The sequence below is a fragment of the Microchirus variegatus genome (genome assembly GCF_963457635.1).
Source record: "Microchirus variegatus genome assembly, chromosome: 9".
Taxonomy (NCBI): Eukaryota; Metazoa; Chordata; class Actinopteri; order Pleuronectiformes; family Soleidae; genus Microchirus; species Microchirus variegatus.
This window is the reverse complement of record NC_139810.1, coordinates 17677147-17695095: the sequence shown is the minus strand read 5'-3', so window position 1 is coordinate 17695095 and position 17949 is coordinate 17677147. Positions and strand designations below refer to the sequence as shown.

At 40.1% G+C, this 17949-nt stretch overlaps 1 protein-coding gene across 2 annotated transcripts; it reads right to left on the bottom strand.

The window, feature by feature from the left end:
• Nucleotides 1-811: 811 nt before the first annotated feature.
• On the bottom strand, nucleotides 812-15792 carry LOC310932002 (kinesin heavy chain-like; the record flags this gene model as incomplete). Of its 2 annotated transcripts, none has more annotated exons than XM_083895257.1 (28): nucleotides 812-890; nucleotides 1083-1125; nucleotides 1383-1462; nucleotides 1574-1754; nucleotides 1847-2063; nucleotides 2420-2524; nucleotides 2663-2734; nucleotides 2885-2945; nucleotides 3769-3870; nucleotides 4050-4159; nucleotides 4550-4611; nucleotides 4715-4832; nucleotides 4956-5144; nucleotides 5303-5449; nucleotides 6263-6469; nucleotides 6564-6632; nucleotides 7355-7533; nucleotides 7632-7780; nucleotides 8127-8275; nucleotides 8548-8652; nucleotides 8791-8915; nucleotides 10373-10460; nucleotides 10560-10615; nucleotides 10751-10799; nucleotides 10958-11062; nucleotides 11301-11374; nucleotides 11466-11553; nucleotides 15664-15792. In XM_083895257.1, 28 exons carry the CDS (start codon nucleotides 15790-15792, stop codon nucleotides 812-814), a joined length of 3138 nt encoding a protein of 1045 aa, XP_083751383.1. The 2 variants fall into 2 exon arrangements, with proteins under 2 accessions (XP_083751383.1, XP_083751384.1); XM_083895258.1 differs by having other exon boundaries at nucleotides 4565-4611.
• Nucleotides 15793-17949: the final 2157 nt, after the last annotated feature.

Genomic DNA, 17949 nt, shown 5'->3' with positions numbered 1-17949 from the left:
GTGTTTTTGTGGAACAAAGCAGCAGTGCAGGAACAGCTGCAATTACTCACAAGTGAACGTGTTGAAGATGCGCTGAGGGTTTTCATATCATTGCAGCGTTTGAGTAGCAGTGATGCTCACAATGGCTCCAGTCATGTGTCATTGAGCCGTGTTTTTATACATGCCGATTACATTCTGAACAAAACAAGGGCATTCGTTATTACATAATTATTTACTCTACAGTATTTTTTCCACACCTCATCCACTATGTACTGTATAATGTGTGAAAAGAGAAAATCTATGTGTTTGCTTTACACGCACTTTAAATAACTTGTGGTCTTTAGTATTGGACATTCTGTAATAATACTTATTTACTTGGAATGACTGAACTGGAATGGACTGGACCCCAAACCTGATGACAAGAGTGGTCACCGTAAGATGGGGTGGAGTGGGGCGGGGCTTCATCTAGTAAATAAGACTACAGGGCGAGAGATCTTCATCCTCATCGGTGATGTACGGTGAGACGGGCTGCATGCAGATGATGGGAAAGGAGGATCCATCAATAGGTACAGTGCTTGGTCACCATCTGTAGAGAGACAATGGAAAGAAGTTCTTAGGTCTTATAGGTCACACATTTGTATGTTTTATTTATTTATTTATAATAAAACATGCACACATGTTTTTAAAGTGCTTTATAAATAAAGTTGGATTGGATTGGATTGGATATCTGTTCTTGAGGAGTATATACAGGCCTTAATACCTGTGCTTTTCTTGCTGAAACAACTGTGTGTGTGTATGTTTGCGTGCATGTGTGTGTTAAGTTACCATGGCATTAACTTGCTGCTGTCTCCTGCTGAATGACGTAGTGCCTGTTTGAATCATCCACCTCACTGCCACAGTGAACATCACTCCTGTAAAGGCAGCAGAAACATAAATGGTGTATTTAACATCAGACCCATCAAGTTAATTTATTTAATTTCACCTCAGTTCAAAGACTCCCACACAAACCCTTAGATAAATCACTATTCACTGCAGATGAACTGCTCATTTAGTAAAAAATGAAATACGTGATTAGGTATGTTTCTGTTTATTTACATCCTTACCGATTGTCATTGATGTCTCTCGTTTCACTGATGCTGTTGTTACCTGTTAGGAAAACAAACGCATGATTTGATATCTCTGACCGATCAATACTATCAAAAATGAATGAATGATGATTCATGAATTAGTCATCTGACACTATGATACTTCATATCACAATGAAGCAAATATTTCACATACTGACACACTTGGAATTATTATCTCATACATTTAATATGATGATCCAGAAACAGATATGATACACACACATGCAGACATTAATGTAGTGAGCAACCAGGGATGTTTTAGGATCTTTTCCTTACCATTATCAATGTTAAGTGGGTAGCACTCCAGTGTGTCTCCATTATATCTGCCTGCTCTGTAACCCAGTGCTGTGGAAATTCTGCAGCAAACGCCAGAAAGGAAACAGAAAATAGTCAAACCCTGGTGCAGTGATGCTGAAGTAATAGACTCTAATGTCTGGCTGGAAACAGCTGGTCAGATTCAAACTCACGGGTTGGTCTGGATAGAGTTGGGGTTGGTGCTGACGGTGCTGGAGGTCGGTTGTGACGCGCTGCCTTGGAAAAGGACGTTGCTGTAGGTGTTGGCTTGTTCAGTGGCTCGCATGTAGGTGTAGAACGGGTTTGTGGGGGAGCAAACTGGCAGCTGCTTCGAATTCGGCCTCACTGGCTTGGCTGTCAGGATGATAAAGGGATGTAAGATGCAGTGGGGTTCAACTGTAATAAAAGGGGTCACTGGTTTAACAGTATACGCTGCATTTCTGTACCAATCTGTGCTGCATGGGGGCGCCGTAGGGCATTCTTTGCTCTCATGGCATCCTTGATGCGGTCCACCTCCTGTTGATAGCGGCGGCGGTCCATCATTGCGCCCTCCTTTGCGTCTCTCAGTGCAGTCTCCAGGGCCTTAACTCTCTCAGCAGTAGACCGAAGACGTTTCTCCAACTTTGGAAGCTCACAACGCAGATCTGCATTGTCACGAACCAACTGGACGGGGGAGAGCGCACACACACGCACAGGTTAGAGCAAAACTGTTTAAATGTTATATTATGATTGATTCCCTTTAAAAGCCACTAAGTAATATACATTTAATGTCAGGGCAAGAACCACACGGTTTCCTCATGCCACAAACAAACTTGACAATATTGTAGTTACTTTCCTTTAAGTATGTCTGATGTATATCAAGTGCATTATATGTACGAATAGGAAAATGACGCTCCAAAACTATGTTATGTCTTGTGATGAATAAAACAGCAGTGTCCAAGTTAGGGATATGAAAACAGGACAGCCACGTTTTCATCAGTAAAAGTTACCGTTCACCTCTCTGCGTTTGTGCGTATCACCTGTTTGTGAACCTTTGTAAGTTGGTCCAGGTTATTCTCAAGAAAGGAAATCTTCTGCTTCTGGGTGCAAGACCCCCCGCTATCATCAGGCTCCATTTCGGAACTCTGCAGAAAGGATGAGTAAAAAAAGAGAGAATTTAAAGTAAGTATGTTGTTATTTTTCCCAAGCATAATCCCAGATTCCTAAAAATCATTTATTTAATCCACTGTTACTGTATCTCCCGTTTTCTTTCAGCTGCTTACTTTTTTAACCCTCGACGTGAGGTCTTGAACGAACAGCTTGCGCAGGTTGTGGAGGGTCTGGAGTTCGCGGGCCTGGAGGACAGATTGAAAGCAGGTCAGGAAGAGAAAACCTGGACACTGCTTAAAAAACAAAAAAGCTTATACAAAACAGAAAAGAGTGAGATAAGACAAAACGTGGTTAATGTAAAATAAAAAGGTTTTAATGTAATCTGTTTTACTCACGACAGTCTCCTCCAGACCCTTCAAGTCCTGTTTAGTCTGCTCATGACGTTCATGCAAGAATCTGAAAAAACAACACAATATTTAATTAAAAAAACAAACAAAAAACAGAATATCTCCGCATACTTCAGGACATAGTTCACGTTTTGATTTTTGAGTGCCCTGTGCTGGAATTTAAGGTGGACTGGTTTCTTCCAATAGTTAAGTCAAATGACCTGGGTGCCAATTAGCGTCTAGTGTGGTCAAGAGGGGGCCGGCCTAGAGAACAAAAGGTGGGGGAAAAAAACAACTTTCGACAACTTTTCGACTTTGATGTACCTAGCTCATTTACTTCTCAAGCGCCAAAATGGATGGCAAAATTCAAAAAGACAGACTTCCTGTTGAGTTGAGGCCATGTTCTTCCCGTCAAGTTTGGGGAATAAGCCAAAGGTTGCCGTGGTCCCACCGTTTTGAAAGCGCAATACCTTTCGACAACTTTTCATCTTTGATGTGTCTAGTACAAATTGGACAAGTTCTCTCATTTACGTGACCGGAAAGCCACGGATATAATAACAATCTGAAGGATAACAAAAGGTTCCTCACACAAATTCGTGCCAGGAGCCATTTTGGCCACTGCCATTCTTACTGCCACAGTAATTGAATGTTGTATGTGATGCATTTAATAATGTGATAATTAGAATGTCTTAGTATTACTGCTATAAAAACATTGCGACATCGATTGGGGGGCTTTATATAGCCCGTGGGCCGTCAATTTGACTAGCGTGGTCTATAATATCTTCTATTGGATTATTAGAAACCCCAAAAAATCCTGAACATTCATTGACTCTAATCATGTACTTTTTTTAGCCAATCTAAAAAAAAGAACTTGGACTTCAAATAAAACTTACGAGAGCTCCTCCAGGCGCTCGCTCTTGGTGCTGTCCTGACTCTTCAGACGCTCAAAGTCAGCACGAACCTGAGCCAGCTCCAGCTCCATCTTCGAGTTACGACTGTTGTGACATAACAGACATGTTCAGGATATAGTACACTTACAAACACGTGTAATTAATGATCAACAATAATGAAAATAGTAAATTATGATTAATAACAATGATAATAATAATAAGAAATATGTTTCTGATGTAGTATCTTTGAGTAAACAGGGGAGAACAAATAAAATGGCACGGACTCAGTGAGTTCGTCAATGACCCTCTGCTTCTCATTGATCTCATCCCGCAGGCGGGTCAGCTGCTTGTGATGGAGGCCACGGTGAGACTCTCCCTGTTGACGGACAGACTTCTGGACATGAAAACAAGAAAAAATGCAAAATGTCTCTTAAAAAGTTGAAAATAAATCAAGCAAAAAATCTAAGTGTGGTTAAGCTTTAAAGCAACAGAAGCTGAGAATCAGAGATACAGTAGTATGAGGCGACAGATGAAAGACAGCAGTTTAAAATCTGAACAGTTTTTTTAGTGTATACTACATTTATCCATTCACTCACACTTTCATACAGTGCAGCTATATGCAGTGCATTTCCTGCATCATCGTTCATACCCATTCACACGCTGCCAGCACAGCCAATGTGGGGTTAAGCGTCTTGCCCATGGACATGTTGGCATGTAGACTAACGGAGCCGTACGCACAACCTTGAGTGGAAAGACGACTCACTCTACCTAGAAGGCTGCTTACCTTCACATTTCCTTCTTCAATCTCACCCTTTTCTGTGTCCTTCTCCTCCAGCAGGGAGTTATCTGGGGAAAAAGAATAGACAGAAAAAAAAACATATTCACCGAAAACCTTAAAAATATCCCCTCTTTTCTTTTGCTCATTTTGATGCAGCATGTTTTTTTATACCCTGTTCTTGCAGCTTGGCAAGCTCCTCGCTCAGAGAGTCGTGGCTCTCCTCCAGCAGCCTCTTCTTCTGCTCCACACTCTGCATGTACTCCGTCAGAGAGCGAATCTTAGCCTCGTGCTGAAATAAACACAAACACCCACAATAAATGTGTAAAAAGTGGTGGCATAAAATCCAACCATGATACATCCAATTATTGCATCTTTCACAAATGATTCCGTTCCAATTTCTCTGTCCCTTTACCTGAGAGATGAGGAGCTGGCAGGAGGAGAGCTCCCTCCCAGTCTCTTCCATCTTGCGGTGGCACTCCAGCTGCATGTTCTCCAGCTGACGGCAGCGCTTCACCATGCTCTTCACCTCTGACTTGATCTTGCTGATGTAGAGACGAGCCACCGTGAACTCCTCCTCGATCGCCCCGCTGATCTCCACCGGCTGCAGATTGGGGGAAAAAAAAGTCAAATCAATATCCCTGCAAGGTCTTCTCCAGGATCATGTGTATGGACAGAAAACTCATTAAGAACTGACACTATAGTTTGCATTTTATATCAAACTTATAGAATGTGACCTTTGTTCACTGTGGTCCAACTCACCAGTTTGATCTCCCCATTGCCCACAATGGTGCTGAACTCACTGAGGTCCCTCATCAGACCATTGAGGACATCAGCGATACGTTTCCTCTGCTGAGCACTCACTTCCTGCATGCGAGACAGTTCTGCCTCCAGCTCCATCAAACTGGCCTGTTACAGAGAAAATAGTCACTTTTCCAACATACTATACATATACACTACCGTTCAAAAGTTTGAGGTCCTTATTTTTGAAGGAAAAGCATTTTTTCCCAAATGAATATAACATTAAATGAATCAGAAATACACTCTATACATAGTTAATGTGGTAAACGACTATTCTAGCTGCAAACGTCTGGTTTTTAATGGACTATGTACATAGGTGTATAGAGGCCCATTTTCAGCAACCGTCTCTCCAGTGTTCTAATGGTACATTGTGTTTGCTAATCGCGTTATAAGGCTATTGGATGATTAGAAAACCCTTGAAAACCCATGTGCAATGATGTTAACACAGCCGAAAACAGTTGTGCTGGTTCTTTGACGAAAGCAAAGTTTGAAGGGCAAATAAATTATTTTGAATAAAAATCATTATTTCTCATCATGTCTTGACTATATTTTCTATTCATTTTGCAACTCTTTTGATGAATAAAAGTGTGACTTTTGAACGGTAGTATATATAATCAAGCTACATTGAGAAGTAAACAACAACAATATACAGTATTATGTCAGGAAAAATTAGTTAGTTAAGTTAGCGTTCATGTACCACATTCACTCCAGAGGAGACTGATTACATTATGGGACTAAAGCTTCTTTGGCAATGGGCTAATCTTTACTTTTTTTTCTTCAGTGCCATGTAATTCTTGCAGAATCTTCCATTCATGTAAACGACACTGCCACAGCAGATTCTAGTCTCTGGTCTTTCTGTTCCACCTCCAGTCTCTGTCTCTGTCAATCTCACATTTAAACAGTAATCCTCTCAAAATGTACCATTTTCTGGGCCAGTTGATCAGCAAGCAGCTGGTTCTGCAGGCCTTTCTCCTCCACCTCCAGGCTCTTCTGGTCATAGTTGATGGCCAGCTCCTCCAGAGCCTGAAGCACCTCCTTCACCTCGGCCTTGGCACAGTCGCTCTCCACCTGCAGCCTGCCAAGTTCAGCCTGGACCTTATCCCCATCACCACGAGACGACGCCAGGAGCTGTGAGGAGGAGGAGGAGAAGTGGTGTGTGTGGTGGTGAAATGGAGACATAAAGTGTGACTTTGTGCTTGTGTGCGAGTTTGTGTCTACTCACCTCGTCCTGGTCCAACATCTGCTGCTTCAGTTTCTCCACCAACTGGCACTGCAGGTTGATCTCATCATCCTGTGAAAATTGTACAAATTCTGGTAAATTCCCATGAGCATGAACTGCAGTAGTACAGTAAAATGTAACAGTGTTCATCTTGTCTCACATTTAATAACCCATTAATGCATTTCAGTTTATGTGACGTTGCTGGCAAAAATCTTAAGAAAACAAAACATTAAGTATATACGCTAGCGTTCAAAAGTTTGGGGTCACTTAGAAATGTCCTTATTTTTTAAGGAAAATCACTTTTCAATTAATATAACATTAAATGAATCAGAAATACACTCTATACATTGTTAATGTGGTAAAAGACTATTCTAGCTGCAAACGTCTGGTTTTTAATGGAATATGTACATATGTGTATAGAGGCCCATTTCCAATCATGTTAGAAGGCTATTGGATGATTAGAAAACCCTTGAAAACCCTTGTGCAATGATGTTAGCACAGCTGAAAACAGTTTTGCTGGTTCTTAAATGAAAGCAAAGGGTAAGTTATTATTTTGAATAAAAATCATTATTTCTAATCTTGTCATTGTCTTGACTATATTTTCTATTCATTTTGCAACTCTTTTGATGAATAAAAGTGTGACTTTTAATGGAAATCAAACATTTTTTTTTACAGGTGACCCCAAACTTTTGAACGGTAGTGTATATCTCTGATTATGACTTTTCTTAAAAAGGCATAAAAACACGTGCACTTATTTAACATAATAACACCATAAGTGCTGGCATCCATGTCACCTTGTCGTCCAGCTGCTTATACAGCTTGCGGATCTCCTCCTCATACTTCTGACGCTCCTCCTCGGAAATGCGGACCACGATGGAGGAGGTGTCATTGTCCAGAATAGGACGCTCCTCCACAGTTTCAATCCGGGTCACAACTTCTGACGTAGTCCGCTCCGTCTCGGGCACATCCTCTCCTGAAGCGAGGGATGAAGCGATGACGAGACAAGAAAACAAATAAATGACAAGCTTTCGCTTACAAAGTGAGTCAGCAGTCATTCCAAAGAAAACTCACCATTTCTCCAGCGGTTGAGCTCAGCCTCCAGCCTCTGGACGGTTTCCTTCATTGTCTTGTTCTTCTCCTTCTCCTTCTCGTACTTCCTCTTCCACTGCTCGGCCGTCAGCTCCAGATTGATGGAGGCGGTGTTCCTGATGGTCTTGGCACTGTGATGGAGGAAGACAAAGACACATAGACACTAATAGACAAATCTTGACACTGGATCATTTGAACGCTAAGATCTCATAGTTTGAGTTTATGCTTTTACATGATTATTTATTTATAAAGTTTCTCATGTTATCACATGTATATGATTAGAAAATAACAAAGTAGTAAGAACATAACAAACAACCTATCATCTTGGTTTCACTACAAATCAGATGAGCTCTTCCCTGTGTTCCTCATCAAGTCATTTCTGAAATGTGATGTAATGAAATGGGCAGCGCAAGGGAGCATCATGTCTCCACTTAAAATGTGAAAGAAACAGTGTTCTCCTGCTCTGTTAGAATTTACCGTTGTCCAAACATCAGAGTGGATTTGGTCTCAGCATCGTTGTAGCTGGAGGGAGAGCAGCAGATGAACATGGTGGTGCGACAGTTCCCACCCAGAGAGTCCTGCAGGATGCGAGTCATTTTGCTGTCACGATAGGGCACGTGACTTTTCTGTAGGCGAAGTGGAGTAGAGAAGAAGACGGGCAGTTATTAGGGATCAACAGGGTATGTGTTGTGCTTCTGCACAGGTAAATGAGCACCTCTTTATCTCTACATTTTAGCAGATTTAATGTGCTGGAATAACTAACCATAAATCTCCCATATATTGCTTCAACACTGACAATTTAAAAATTATATTTTAGATTAATATCTTCACTTTTTTTTGAAGCATGTGGCATCCCATTTTATCCTCCTGATGGAAGTTGGACATGGACGTGACTCACCGTGCCTTCAGCCAAGGCAGAGATGACATTTCCCAGAGCAGAAAGAGACTTGTTGATGTTTTTAGCCTCGTCCAAAACGGCTCCTGCAGCTCCGGTCTTACTGACCTAGAATAAAGACAGAACAGAGAGTGAAGTCAAACACCACTGACAGCTTACGATCACACTAAATTAAATTGAATGTAACTATTAACTGGTAAGTTGCACATTAGGAAATATTGATCTTTACGCCAATGAATTTCCTACCTTCTCGCTACCAGCCAGATCAACCAGGTACAGTTTTCCACACAGCTTTTGCTCAGTCTCCACGTGCTCCTGTTTGATGTTGATCAAGAAGATGCTGTGGCTGCGAGAGCTGTGCTCATTCATGTCTGAACAAAGACAGAAACAAAAAACACAGGTTTGACAGCAGCTGTATCATGGTAGAGTAACTGCATCTCTTAAGAAACATGTTTCTTCACAAACTGTGTTTGACAAAAGCATTAAAACCATTATAATGAAGGGATGCAGAGATATGTTGCAATATGTTGTCTCACCATTAGATGTCACTAATACAACTTACAAATGTTTCACACCAGGGATAAAAACTCACATTAGAAATGGGAAGAGAGTCATACAATTAACCATGTACATTACGAAAAGATGAATACATGTGAAAATGGTAATCTGACATACATATAAGGCTCGTTTTAGAAAATGTCATATTTAGTCTCTGCGGTTGTTTCTGAAAGGCACTGAAAGGTCTCTGGAGCAGATAAAAAACACGAGGATATTAGAGCCCTTAAGCTCATTGTCTGCACTGTTACACCATTAGTCTGCTATCAGTTCCCATTCTGCAGCACAGTGAGTCAGCAAGCATCGACAGGAAGCGGAGGAGACTGGGTCTCTATCAGACAACCTGGTCCACTGCTGCAGACATTCCATAAATTTTCAAGGCTGGGATGTAGATTGTTATCGCCTCATTACCATTAAAAGCTTTGTATTCAATTTTGCTCTATGATTTCATATTTTGTTTAAATTTTTTCATAAGATTTATTTGAAAATATTACATTAGAATAACAAAATAAAAGCCCACACAATCTTGTTTATGGGAATGGCTGTTATACAACCCCATTACAACCGAGAACTGAGCATCGCCATCGATATAGTGCTTTTACTATTTTACAACATGAAAAAACGTTTTATAATAGTTATAATGTTCAGTGGTTGTATTAGACATGATAAATAAATGGTTTAATTATTCGTGTTAAACCTTTGATGACGTCTTGCAATCGATAAAGCGAAAGCCTCACTCTGACTTGTTTACGTGAACTACTGGAATATTGCAGTAGTAGTCAAATATTAGAACTCGACCAAAGAGGAATGAGTCAGCAGAGCAGAGGCCAAAAAAGAATAAATAACGATCAGGGAGCTTTTATTTTTGTAAAGCCAAAAATGCTGGTGCACTGCCAAATGAGCAGAGAACAGACACTGTTTATGTGTATTTGTAAAAGGAATACATTTTATTTATCTTTTTCATTTATTATGTATTTATTTCATGTTTATTTGAATGAGACACACAGGTATCATTAATATTTTACTATTTATCACTGTCATTATTGTCTTTAAGCGGTTGGATGAAGCTTGAGGAGTAAAGCTCACTGTAACACGAAGATTACATAACAAGACACAGTGATTGGTTCACACATCAGTAACAAGCTGCAAGTGCGACTGCTGTCACCACAGAGAAACTGGTCTCAGGCTGTCATTCAAGAAAACTGTATATCAGATTGTATCCACAGTCTTTAATATACTGTATATGTATAGGGTTCATATCAAAAAGACTTACTGGTCACAGCAACATGGCGGTTAGATTTGCCCTCGTCAATCAAATCCATGACCTCATCAGGGCTGGAGACAAAACGTTCAGTGCATCCCTGAGACAAAATAGGATTGATCAGATTTAACATCAAAGACGCAGCGCAAAACGTATTTTCACTCCACAAAACAACATCTAAAACATGACTTTCACAAACCTTGACAAACGGGACCCTGTTCTTATCTTCATGGACAGACAGGTTGGTCTTTGTCACTGGAGAATAAAGAAAGAAATGAGGGTTTTCTTATTTATTTATGTATGTATACATTTATTTTAAATTTTCAGAATGAAGTACAGAAAGAGACGTTCATGGTAAAATCTGACTTCAGAGTTGGTATAGGCACTAACCATCCAACAGATCACGGATTTTGTCCATGTAGATTTCAAAGTAGGAAACCTGATGAAGCGGAAAGAAAAAACAAGAGATTTACATGTTTCATAGCGGGTAAATTATAATATCAAAGGATAAAGAAATATTATTTTACTGATCTGAAACAAAACACAGAATTACATGAAACAACACAATATTCTAAAATCTATTTACTAAACAAATACCTTGATGTGGAATTCAAGGTTTTCATCCATGGCAAAGATATGGTTGAAAATGTCCTCAGCGATTCGAGGAATGATACCCATCTGGTGAGGATCGTGGAGTTTGCCCTGCAGCCCAAAGTCACATATTTAACTATAACTCAATGTTCAAAACACAAATATTACTTACAGGATATACAGCTACAATGTTGTGAAGAAGAAGGACACCTTCCAGATTATGTAACATTAGATTTAGTGAATGTTAAAGATTCAAGAGGACAAAAATGCCACTGAAACTATATAAAAAAAAATATATATATGCAAAGCTGACTGAAATTCTTGTATGTAATTTCTCTTTATACTGTACCTCCATGGTGTGAGTCTTCCCGGAGGCGGTTTGTCCATATGCGAAGATAGTGCCATTATATCCAGACAGTACATCTATAGGACCAGAAGAAAAGCAATAATAAGACATTGGCTCACTCACAGTTATGCCATTGTAGGTACTTAAAACACAGCTATGTTTCTGTACCCTTGACAATCTGCTTGGCACAGGTGTTGTACACCTGCTCCTGGGTGGTGTTGGTTGGGAACACTCGGTCAAAAGCAAAGGACTTCCCCTGTGAAGACATTGAACAAGAATAATTAAAAACAAGAACAATTAAAAAAAAAGTTTGTTTGCAATCTTGAGATCGAAAGATAATTGGGGTATTTGGGTTGGGATTCAGGTAAGTTCAGTCAATGAAATGTAATTCATAGGTTTGATTTTACAACTTGGAGCTTGCTGGAAATGTCAGAAAGACACTTACACCTGATTTGAATGCAGATTTATGCATGAGTCACAAAGGCCTTCATCTCTTGGCAGAACAGTCAGTGATGCCTAATGTATAAATGTATGATTTTGTGGTGATATAATTAGGGCTAATCACAGCTGCACCAATTATCATTTAAATGTAAAAGACGTGAAAATATACTTTTGTTTCTGACTGGAACTCAATATAAACGTTTAACAAATGTGCAACGAAGGACCAATAACTGTCTGGATAATTGTTAATATCGATTAAAACTTGTTTTTGGCCACATGGCCCAGCCCTCGTATCATATGACGAGATGTTGGCTAAAGAGGATGATACTCGGTGTCACTGGCCTTTCAAAAAATCCCATGTGATTTTATCTTTTATCCCTTTATTTATCATGGACCTGAGATGTTTATTGGATGTATGTGATAATGCTGTTTGGTATCAGTATCACAAAATACATGAAATATTCAAGGAAAAAGAAGAGATAGAGTGTCTGTGTGTGTGTGTGTGTGTGCGTGTGTGGTTCTTTTTCAAATACCAATCCACAAACAGTCCAATATTTCATCCTATTGGTTTCAATTATTGCAAGTGTTACAGTAATTGTTAATTCAATTGTTAATAAAAATGTCCTGCACCTATAATAATGTCAATGACATCAAACTGGTCATCTGTATGAGCTTTGGGAAATGATGTCAGCCCTGTGAGGTGGTCAGTGACTAAGGAGCCTGATGTGATGCTTGGAACCGACTGACTCATCCTCACATATCTGACCCTCAAAATACCATGAATAGGATTCACACTACTTTTTCTTTTCAGCCTTTACATGCCATCCCTCTGGGAGAAATTTACACAGCATATTGCTGACAGTGCATGAAAATATAAAAACAAGACAATATCAGCAGAAAGAAAGGTATAATGGTCTGCACTATAGTAACACAGGACCTGGCAACATCACCACGACAATGAATCAACGTCAATAAAAAAAAACAATGCTCTTTCTTCTTTTCTTAATAAAGTGAAAGAGAACAAAGCCTTATGAAAGACAACACAGATGTCATCAATAACTGTGGATACATTTTTAAAAGCAAAATAGAGCTTGAGATGCTCTTTGGAGAGTGACAATGATTCATTTGTCAAGCCTTCACACCTACACTCTTAAAAATAAAAGTGCTAAGTAGAACCATATAAGGTTCATTGGCTTGTTCTCATAGGAGAACCCTTTTTGGCTCCAGGTAGAAATGTATACAAAAAATACAAAAATGGTTCTTACTTGAAAAACCCTTTCTTCGGGAAAGGGTTTTTCAGAAGCAAATGGTTCCCGGTAGAACCTCAACCCTTGTAGAAGGACCCTTTTGGAACCCTTATTTCTAAGAGTGTATACAGTATGACCATGACATGACAATAACAGCATTGTAATTGTTGAACAGAGTCTCTTCACATGGCCTTCAAGTTACAGATTTCAAGTATTCGATTGGTATTTAACAATGACATCACCCCCTGCCCTGAGGCTCCGGCAGTGATTTAAGACAAGAGAAATAAAGCTCGACAGAGTTGATCAATGTTGACCGTTTGACAATGCTGCTGATCAATATGTTCTCTAATGATCCACAAAGTTTTGATGAGTTCTTTGTTAGTTGGAGCCAAGACACCAGAAAATATTTAAATTTAAGAAGCTGGAAAATCAGTGTAAGTTATTATATATTTAGAAATAGTCAGTAATTAGTTTGTTGTAGGAAAACTTAGAGAAGGCCAGTTAATCAATAAAACATATAAAACATATAAACAAAACAACATATTTAACGTATGAAGTGAATTCCTTGGTGTGGGATCAAAAAGGTCAAATCTAATCTAATCTAAACTTGTGCAAATGTAATATGAAAAACCACAAAAGCCTGGTGCAGAGAAGACTCCATCTTTCTGGTACTGACTCCAGCTCCACCCGTGACCCTCGACCAGATAAGTGGTAGAAAATGCCTGACTGAATAAATTCAATGCTCATTTGTAGAATTTCTTCCCCCATGCAGACAACGTATGCTGATGAGTGACTCAGCCCTTTACAACTGTCTCTGCTCCTGAATGTCACCCTCGCCTGTGATGCACACGCCACAGTGCAACACAATAATACCAGCTGACAGAACAGCAGCCATATTAAATGTCATTAACAGACTGATTCATCTGCATGACAGAGTGATTTAACGACAGTGAGACATCCTCGTCTCAGGACGTGGGAGGAGGCACAGAAAGAGATGTAACAAAAAGAAAGATCGATTAAAAAAACAGTGGGAAAAAGGAGTGAAATAAAAGAAAGAGACTGGTGAAGAACTGACAGTCTAGAAAAGAGAAAGCAGGTCAGTCTCTAATGTAGGAGCTTGTTGAATGATTATTGATCTCTCAGGAGGCAATTAGAGAGATCACTTTCTGTCCAGCATCATACAAAGAGCAGAGAGGAAGGTCAGGCTGACATGATTCTACTGTCACTGGAGCTTCAACATCGGTTCTACATTATTGTGCGACATGTTTTTAATTTTTTTAATTTATTTATTTTCTTACAGGCTGGTGTGTTAACCTCTTTGAGGATAGTTTGGCTCTGATTCTAGTTCAGTTTCCTGATATTTCAAATGCAACGTTTGAATCACAATTTCCATTTCATCGATGCTTTTAAATGTTAAATAATAAATAACAACTTTAATAGAAGAAATATTTTGTCAAATCCAGAAGAAGGCAGTAAGGCGACATTGGTTAAGTGACTGAATAGTAGTGGTGTATATGTTTACTATATTATATATTATAGTAAACGTATACACCACTACTATTCAAACACTTCACCAATCAAAACAGGAGAATGTAAAAGAGAGAGGGAGAAGAAAGAGCAGAGACCAGCACCAAACAGAAGAAGAAGAATTAACAAGTACTGGAGAACTGAACCCAGAGGAAGGCAGTAAATGTATCAGCATCACTACATCAATGTGCACAGTACACATGAACTTACTGAGAACTTACCATAAAGGTAAAATATTGTATTTAAAAGTTCAATTGTGTTTCCCTAATAGAATGTTCTACTTAATCCCTTTCTAAACACCCTTACAGACCAGATAAATGAGAAGAAAACAGTTGCAGTTGAATTTTAAGTATTATGTTTACATACTTTTAAAATATAGCATGTGTTTCAGGTATAGTAAGGGGTGTTTTTATTTAGAGTAACAGAAAAATGTTTTAGGGGGGCTTTAAATGTATAATTTTCCATTAAATCCATGTTTATGAATGGAAATGTTTTTACACAGGCACATACATCGCCTGTGCCTGTGTTAGCAGGTAACACAAATCAGCAAGACATAATTATAGTATACTCATCTGTTTATTTACGGCAACTCATATTGTGGTATTTAACTTCAAATTAGTGCATGTTTTCAAAATACCGTTAATATACCACCATTAATAAAGCATCATGGTGGATGTCAACAAACGCCACTAGTAATTCACCAAATTCATGTCATCACCATCATCATCATCATCACCATGATGACATCTTTGATAAGAGTAAAGGATGTGGTGTATGTATGATGTCACAGGCAGGGTATCAGTGACACTGGCCCTCAGTGCAGACCTCATCAGCTGATGCACAAGGCCAGCCTGCGCATTTTAACATGACAGTACATTCACTTTGACTTCGTCATGACACGATCACAGAGACAGAATTCAGAGGGAAAGGTGTGGTTGTATTTAATTCACTGTGCTGCACTGATGGTCGTGTTTTGCTGCACATATGGCTCCACAGCAGCTGATGATTTATTAATGAAGGGCCTGTTAGTGCGTGTGTGTGTGTGTGTGACAGAGACAGAGACAGAGAGAGAGAGAGAGAGAGAGAGAGAGAGAGAGAGAGAGAGAGAGAGAGAGCACAACAAAGCGTCCGACTCCCGATTATTTACTCACCCCGACGACGACAGTGTCGTCCGCTTGAAATTTGGGCAGAAACTGGTCCCCTCGTACAATCTCAGACTGGTTGAGAGGACGAAAGCGACACAGCACTTTTATGTTACACTCCGCTGGAACATCGGCCATTGCGCAGATTCACAGATGAGGAGGAGGAGGAAGGATGCTGGGAGGAAAGAAAGATGCTGCCGAGGCTGACTGACTCTTGACTGACTGATGCCTGACGATGAGACCGGTAAAATAAACGAGGCGGGATTGCGCACAGACGTCGACTTTCTCCGTGAAGGCAGGTTAATCTCGACAGGCGCTGACTGTGGCTGTAATTTATATGTGCGCAGCTGGACTCTGTTTCCGTGTCGCAGTGAGGCGAACGGGCTAAATGTTTAGACGTCAAAGCACAAAAACGACAGCCTACATAATTACAAGAACCTCCTCCTGTGATGCTCTGTTCTCTCCGTCGGTAAATGTGACGCTGTCTTTCCCTCTCTCTCTCGTGTCTTTTCTCCTCTTCTTCCCCGGGTGTGGCGGCGGCGGTGGATGTGTTGAAGGTGAGATGCTGCTGGAAGGACAGTGGGGTAAAAAGCTGCTGATAATCGGCCTCCTCGGTCGCCACAGCGCCCTCCATCGGTGAGCCGATGAAGGGCGTGGTCTGCATCCGTCTCTTTAAAGTGGTACCCACAGCCTCAGCATCTCTGAGCGGAGGCTTTTAAAGGTCCAGTGTGTAACATTTAAGAGAGTTTATTGGCGCACACATTACACTACCCACACATGTGTTTGTGTCACGAGGCGAGATTGGGATTCAGTGCTGACCACAATGAGATTAACATAAAACACTATCGTATGGTAATCAACAGTGAAGTTTGGACTCTGCAGGCAGAACTTGCAAAAAAGATTTAAAAAAATATTCCAATAAATAATAGTAAATGGCAATAAAAGAAGTAAATATAGTGAATGGTAAAATAAACAAAACACTGTTCCATTACAGATCATATCAAGGGACGTGACACACCCAAAGGCAGATTTTTATTCCTATAATTCTTATATTTTCCTTTGTGGTTGTCCTGCGCTCCTCCAGTAGATGGCGCCCGAGGCAACCACCTATATGACCTATGCCTAGAGCCGGCTCTAGTCTGTTTAAACTGTGTAATCACTTCAAAGCAAAGATCATTCGGTTGTCTTAGCCTTTGGCCTAAAAATTCTGTTTGCAGATGGAATTTACGTCATGAAGCCTTGAGATTAGGAGTTTGACTGGCACCATACCATAACAGTTTGTACAACCAAAAAGCCGTAATCTTCAGACTCTTAATAACATGTCATGCTTACACATTGGACCTTTAAATTGAAGGCATGGTTATTTTTTTTGTGATAAACATTTCTTACGTCATGTCGCAGAGTTGTCACATGCTGTGAGCTTCTTTGGGTCCAATGTTCCAGCTACAATCCCTCAGTCAATCATGTGGCAGCAACTTTGTAGTCACGGTCAAGACAACCTGCCGAAGTTCAGAGCATCAGAAACGGAATGAAAGTTGACTGAATTGACATTGAACATGGCATAATTCTTGCAGCTGGACGGGCTGCTCTGTAGAAACAGCTGATCTACTATAATTTCCACCCACAACCATCTCAGCAGCAGTTCTCCGTGTGAAAATACCTTGCTGATCAGATGGAATTGGTGCCAGCACCTGTCACGACCCTCATGTGGAGGGTGAAGCCGTAGAAGACGGATGTCAGAGGATAATGACCAGCCTGTGACTCACTGCGAACACAAAACATTTCAAAGCTACAGTATCAGAAGATAACACTTAGTTATTCCATAATATGAAATGATCAATATCATTGATGTAACTTCATTTGTTTATATAAGGCAGCCACCAGATTTGCTGATGCAGGGTCTCATCATCACAGCCATACTTTACCTCTCAGATGCCCGACTGTATTTCCTGGAAGGACCTCTGTATAAAGTGAAGTGTCACTTTCTGACAAAGCAAGAGTGATGCAGCATGACGTCTACACTGAAAACAGGATCATACGATTCCACACTTGAGAATGTGTACAACTTAGAGAGCACTTGCCGTGTATACACAAGAGGGCTGATGAACTGATGACAAATAAATGAACACAAAATCTTCAGTGGGGTAGTGAACTGGGATTTGCTCATCGCTGAAAGTCAATAAATCCACAATAATAGATACCTTTGACACACTTTGCCGTTGCCAATGTAAAGACCTACTGAAACACTTAAACATATCCTGCACATGCTTGTAGGTCAGAAATGACTCTTCTTAC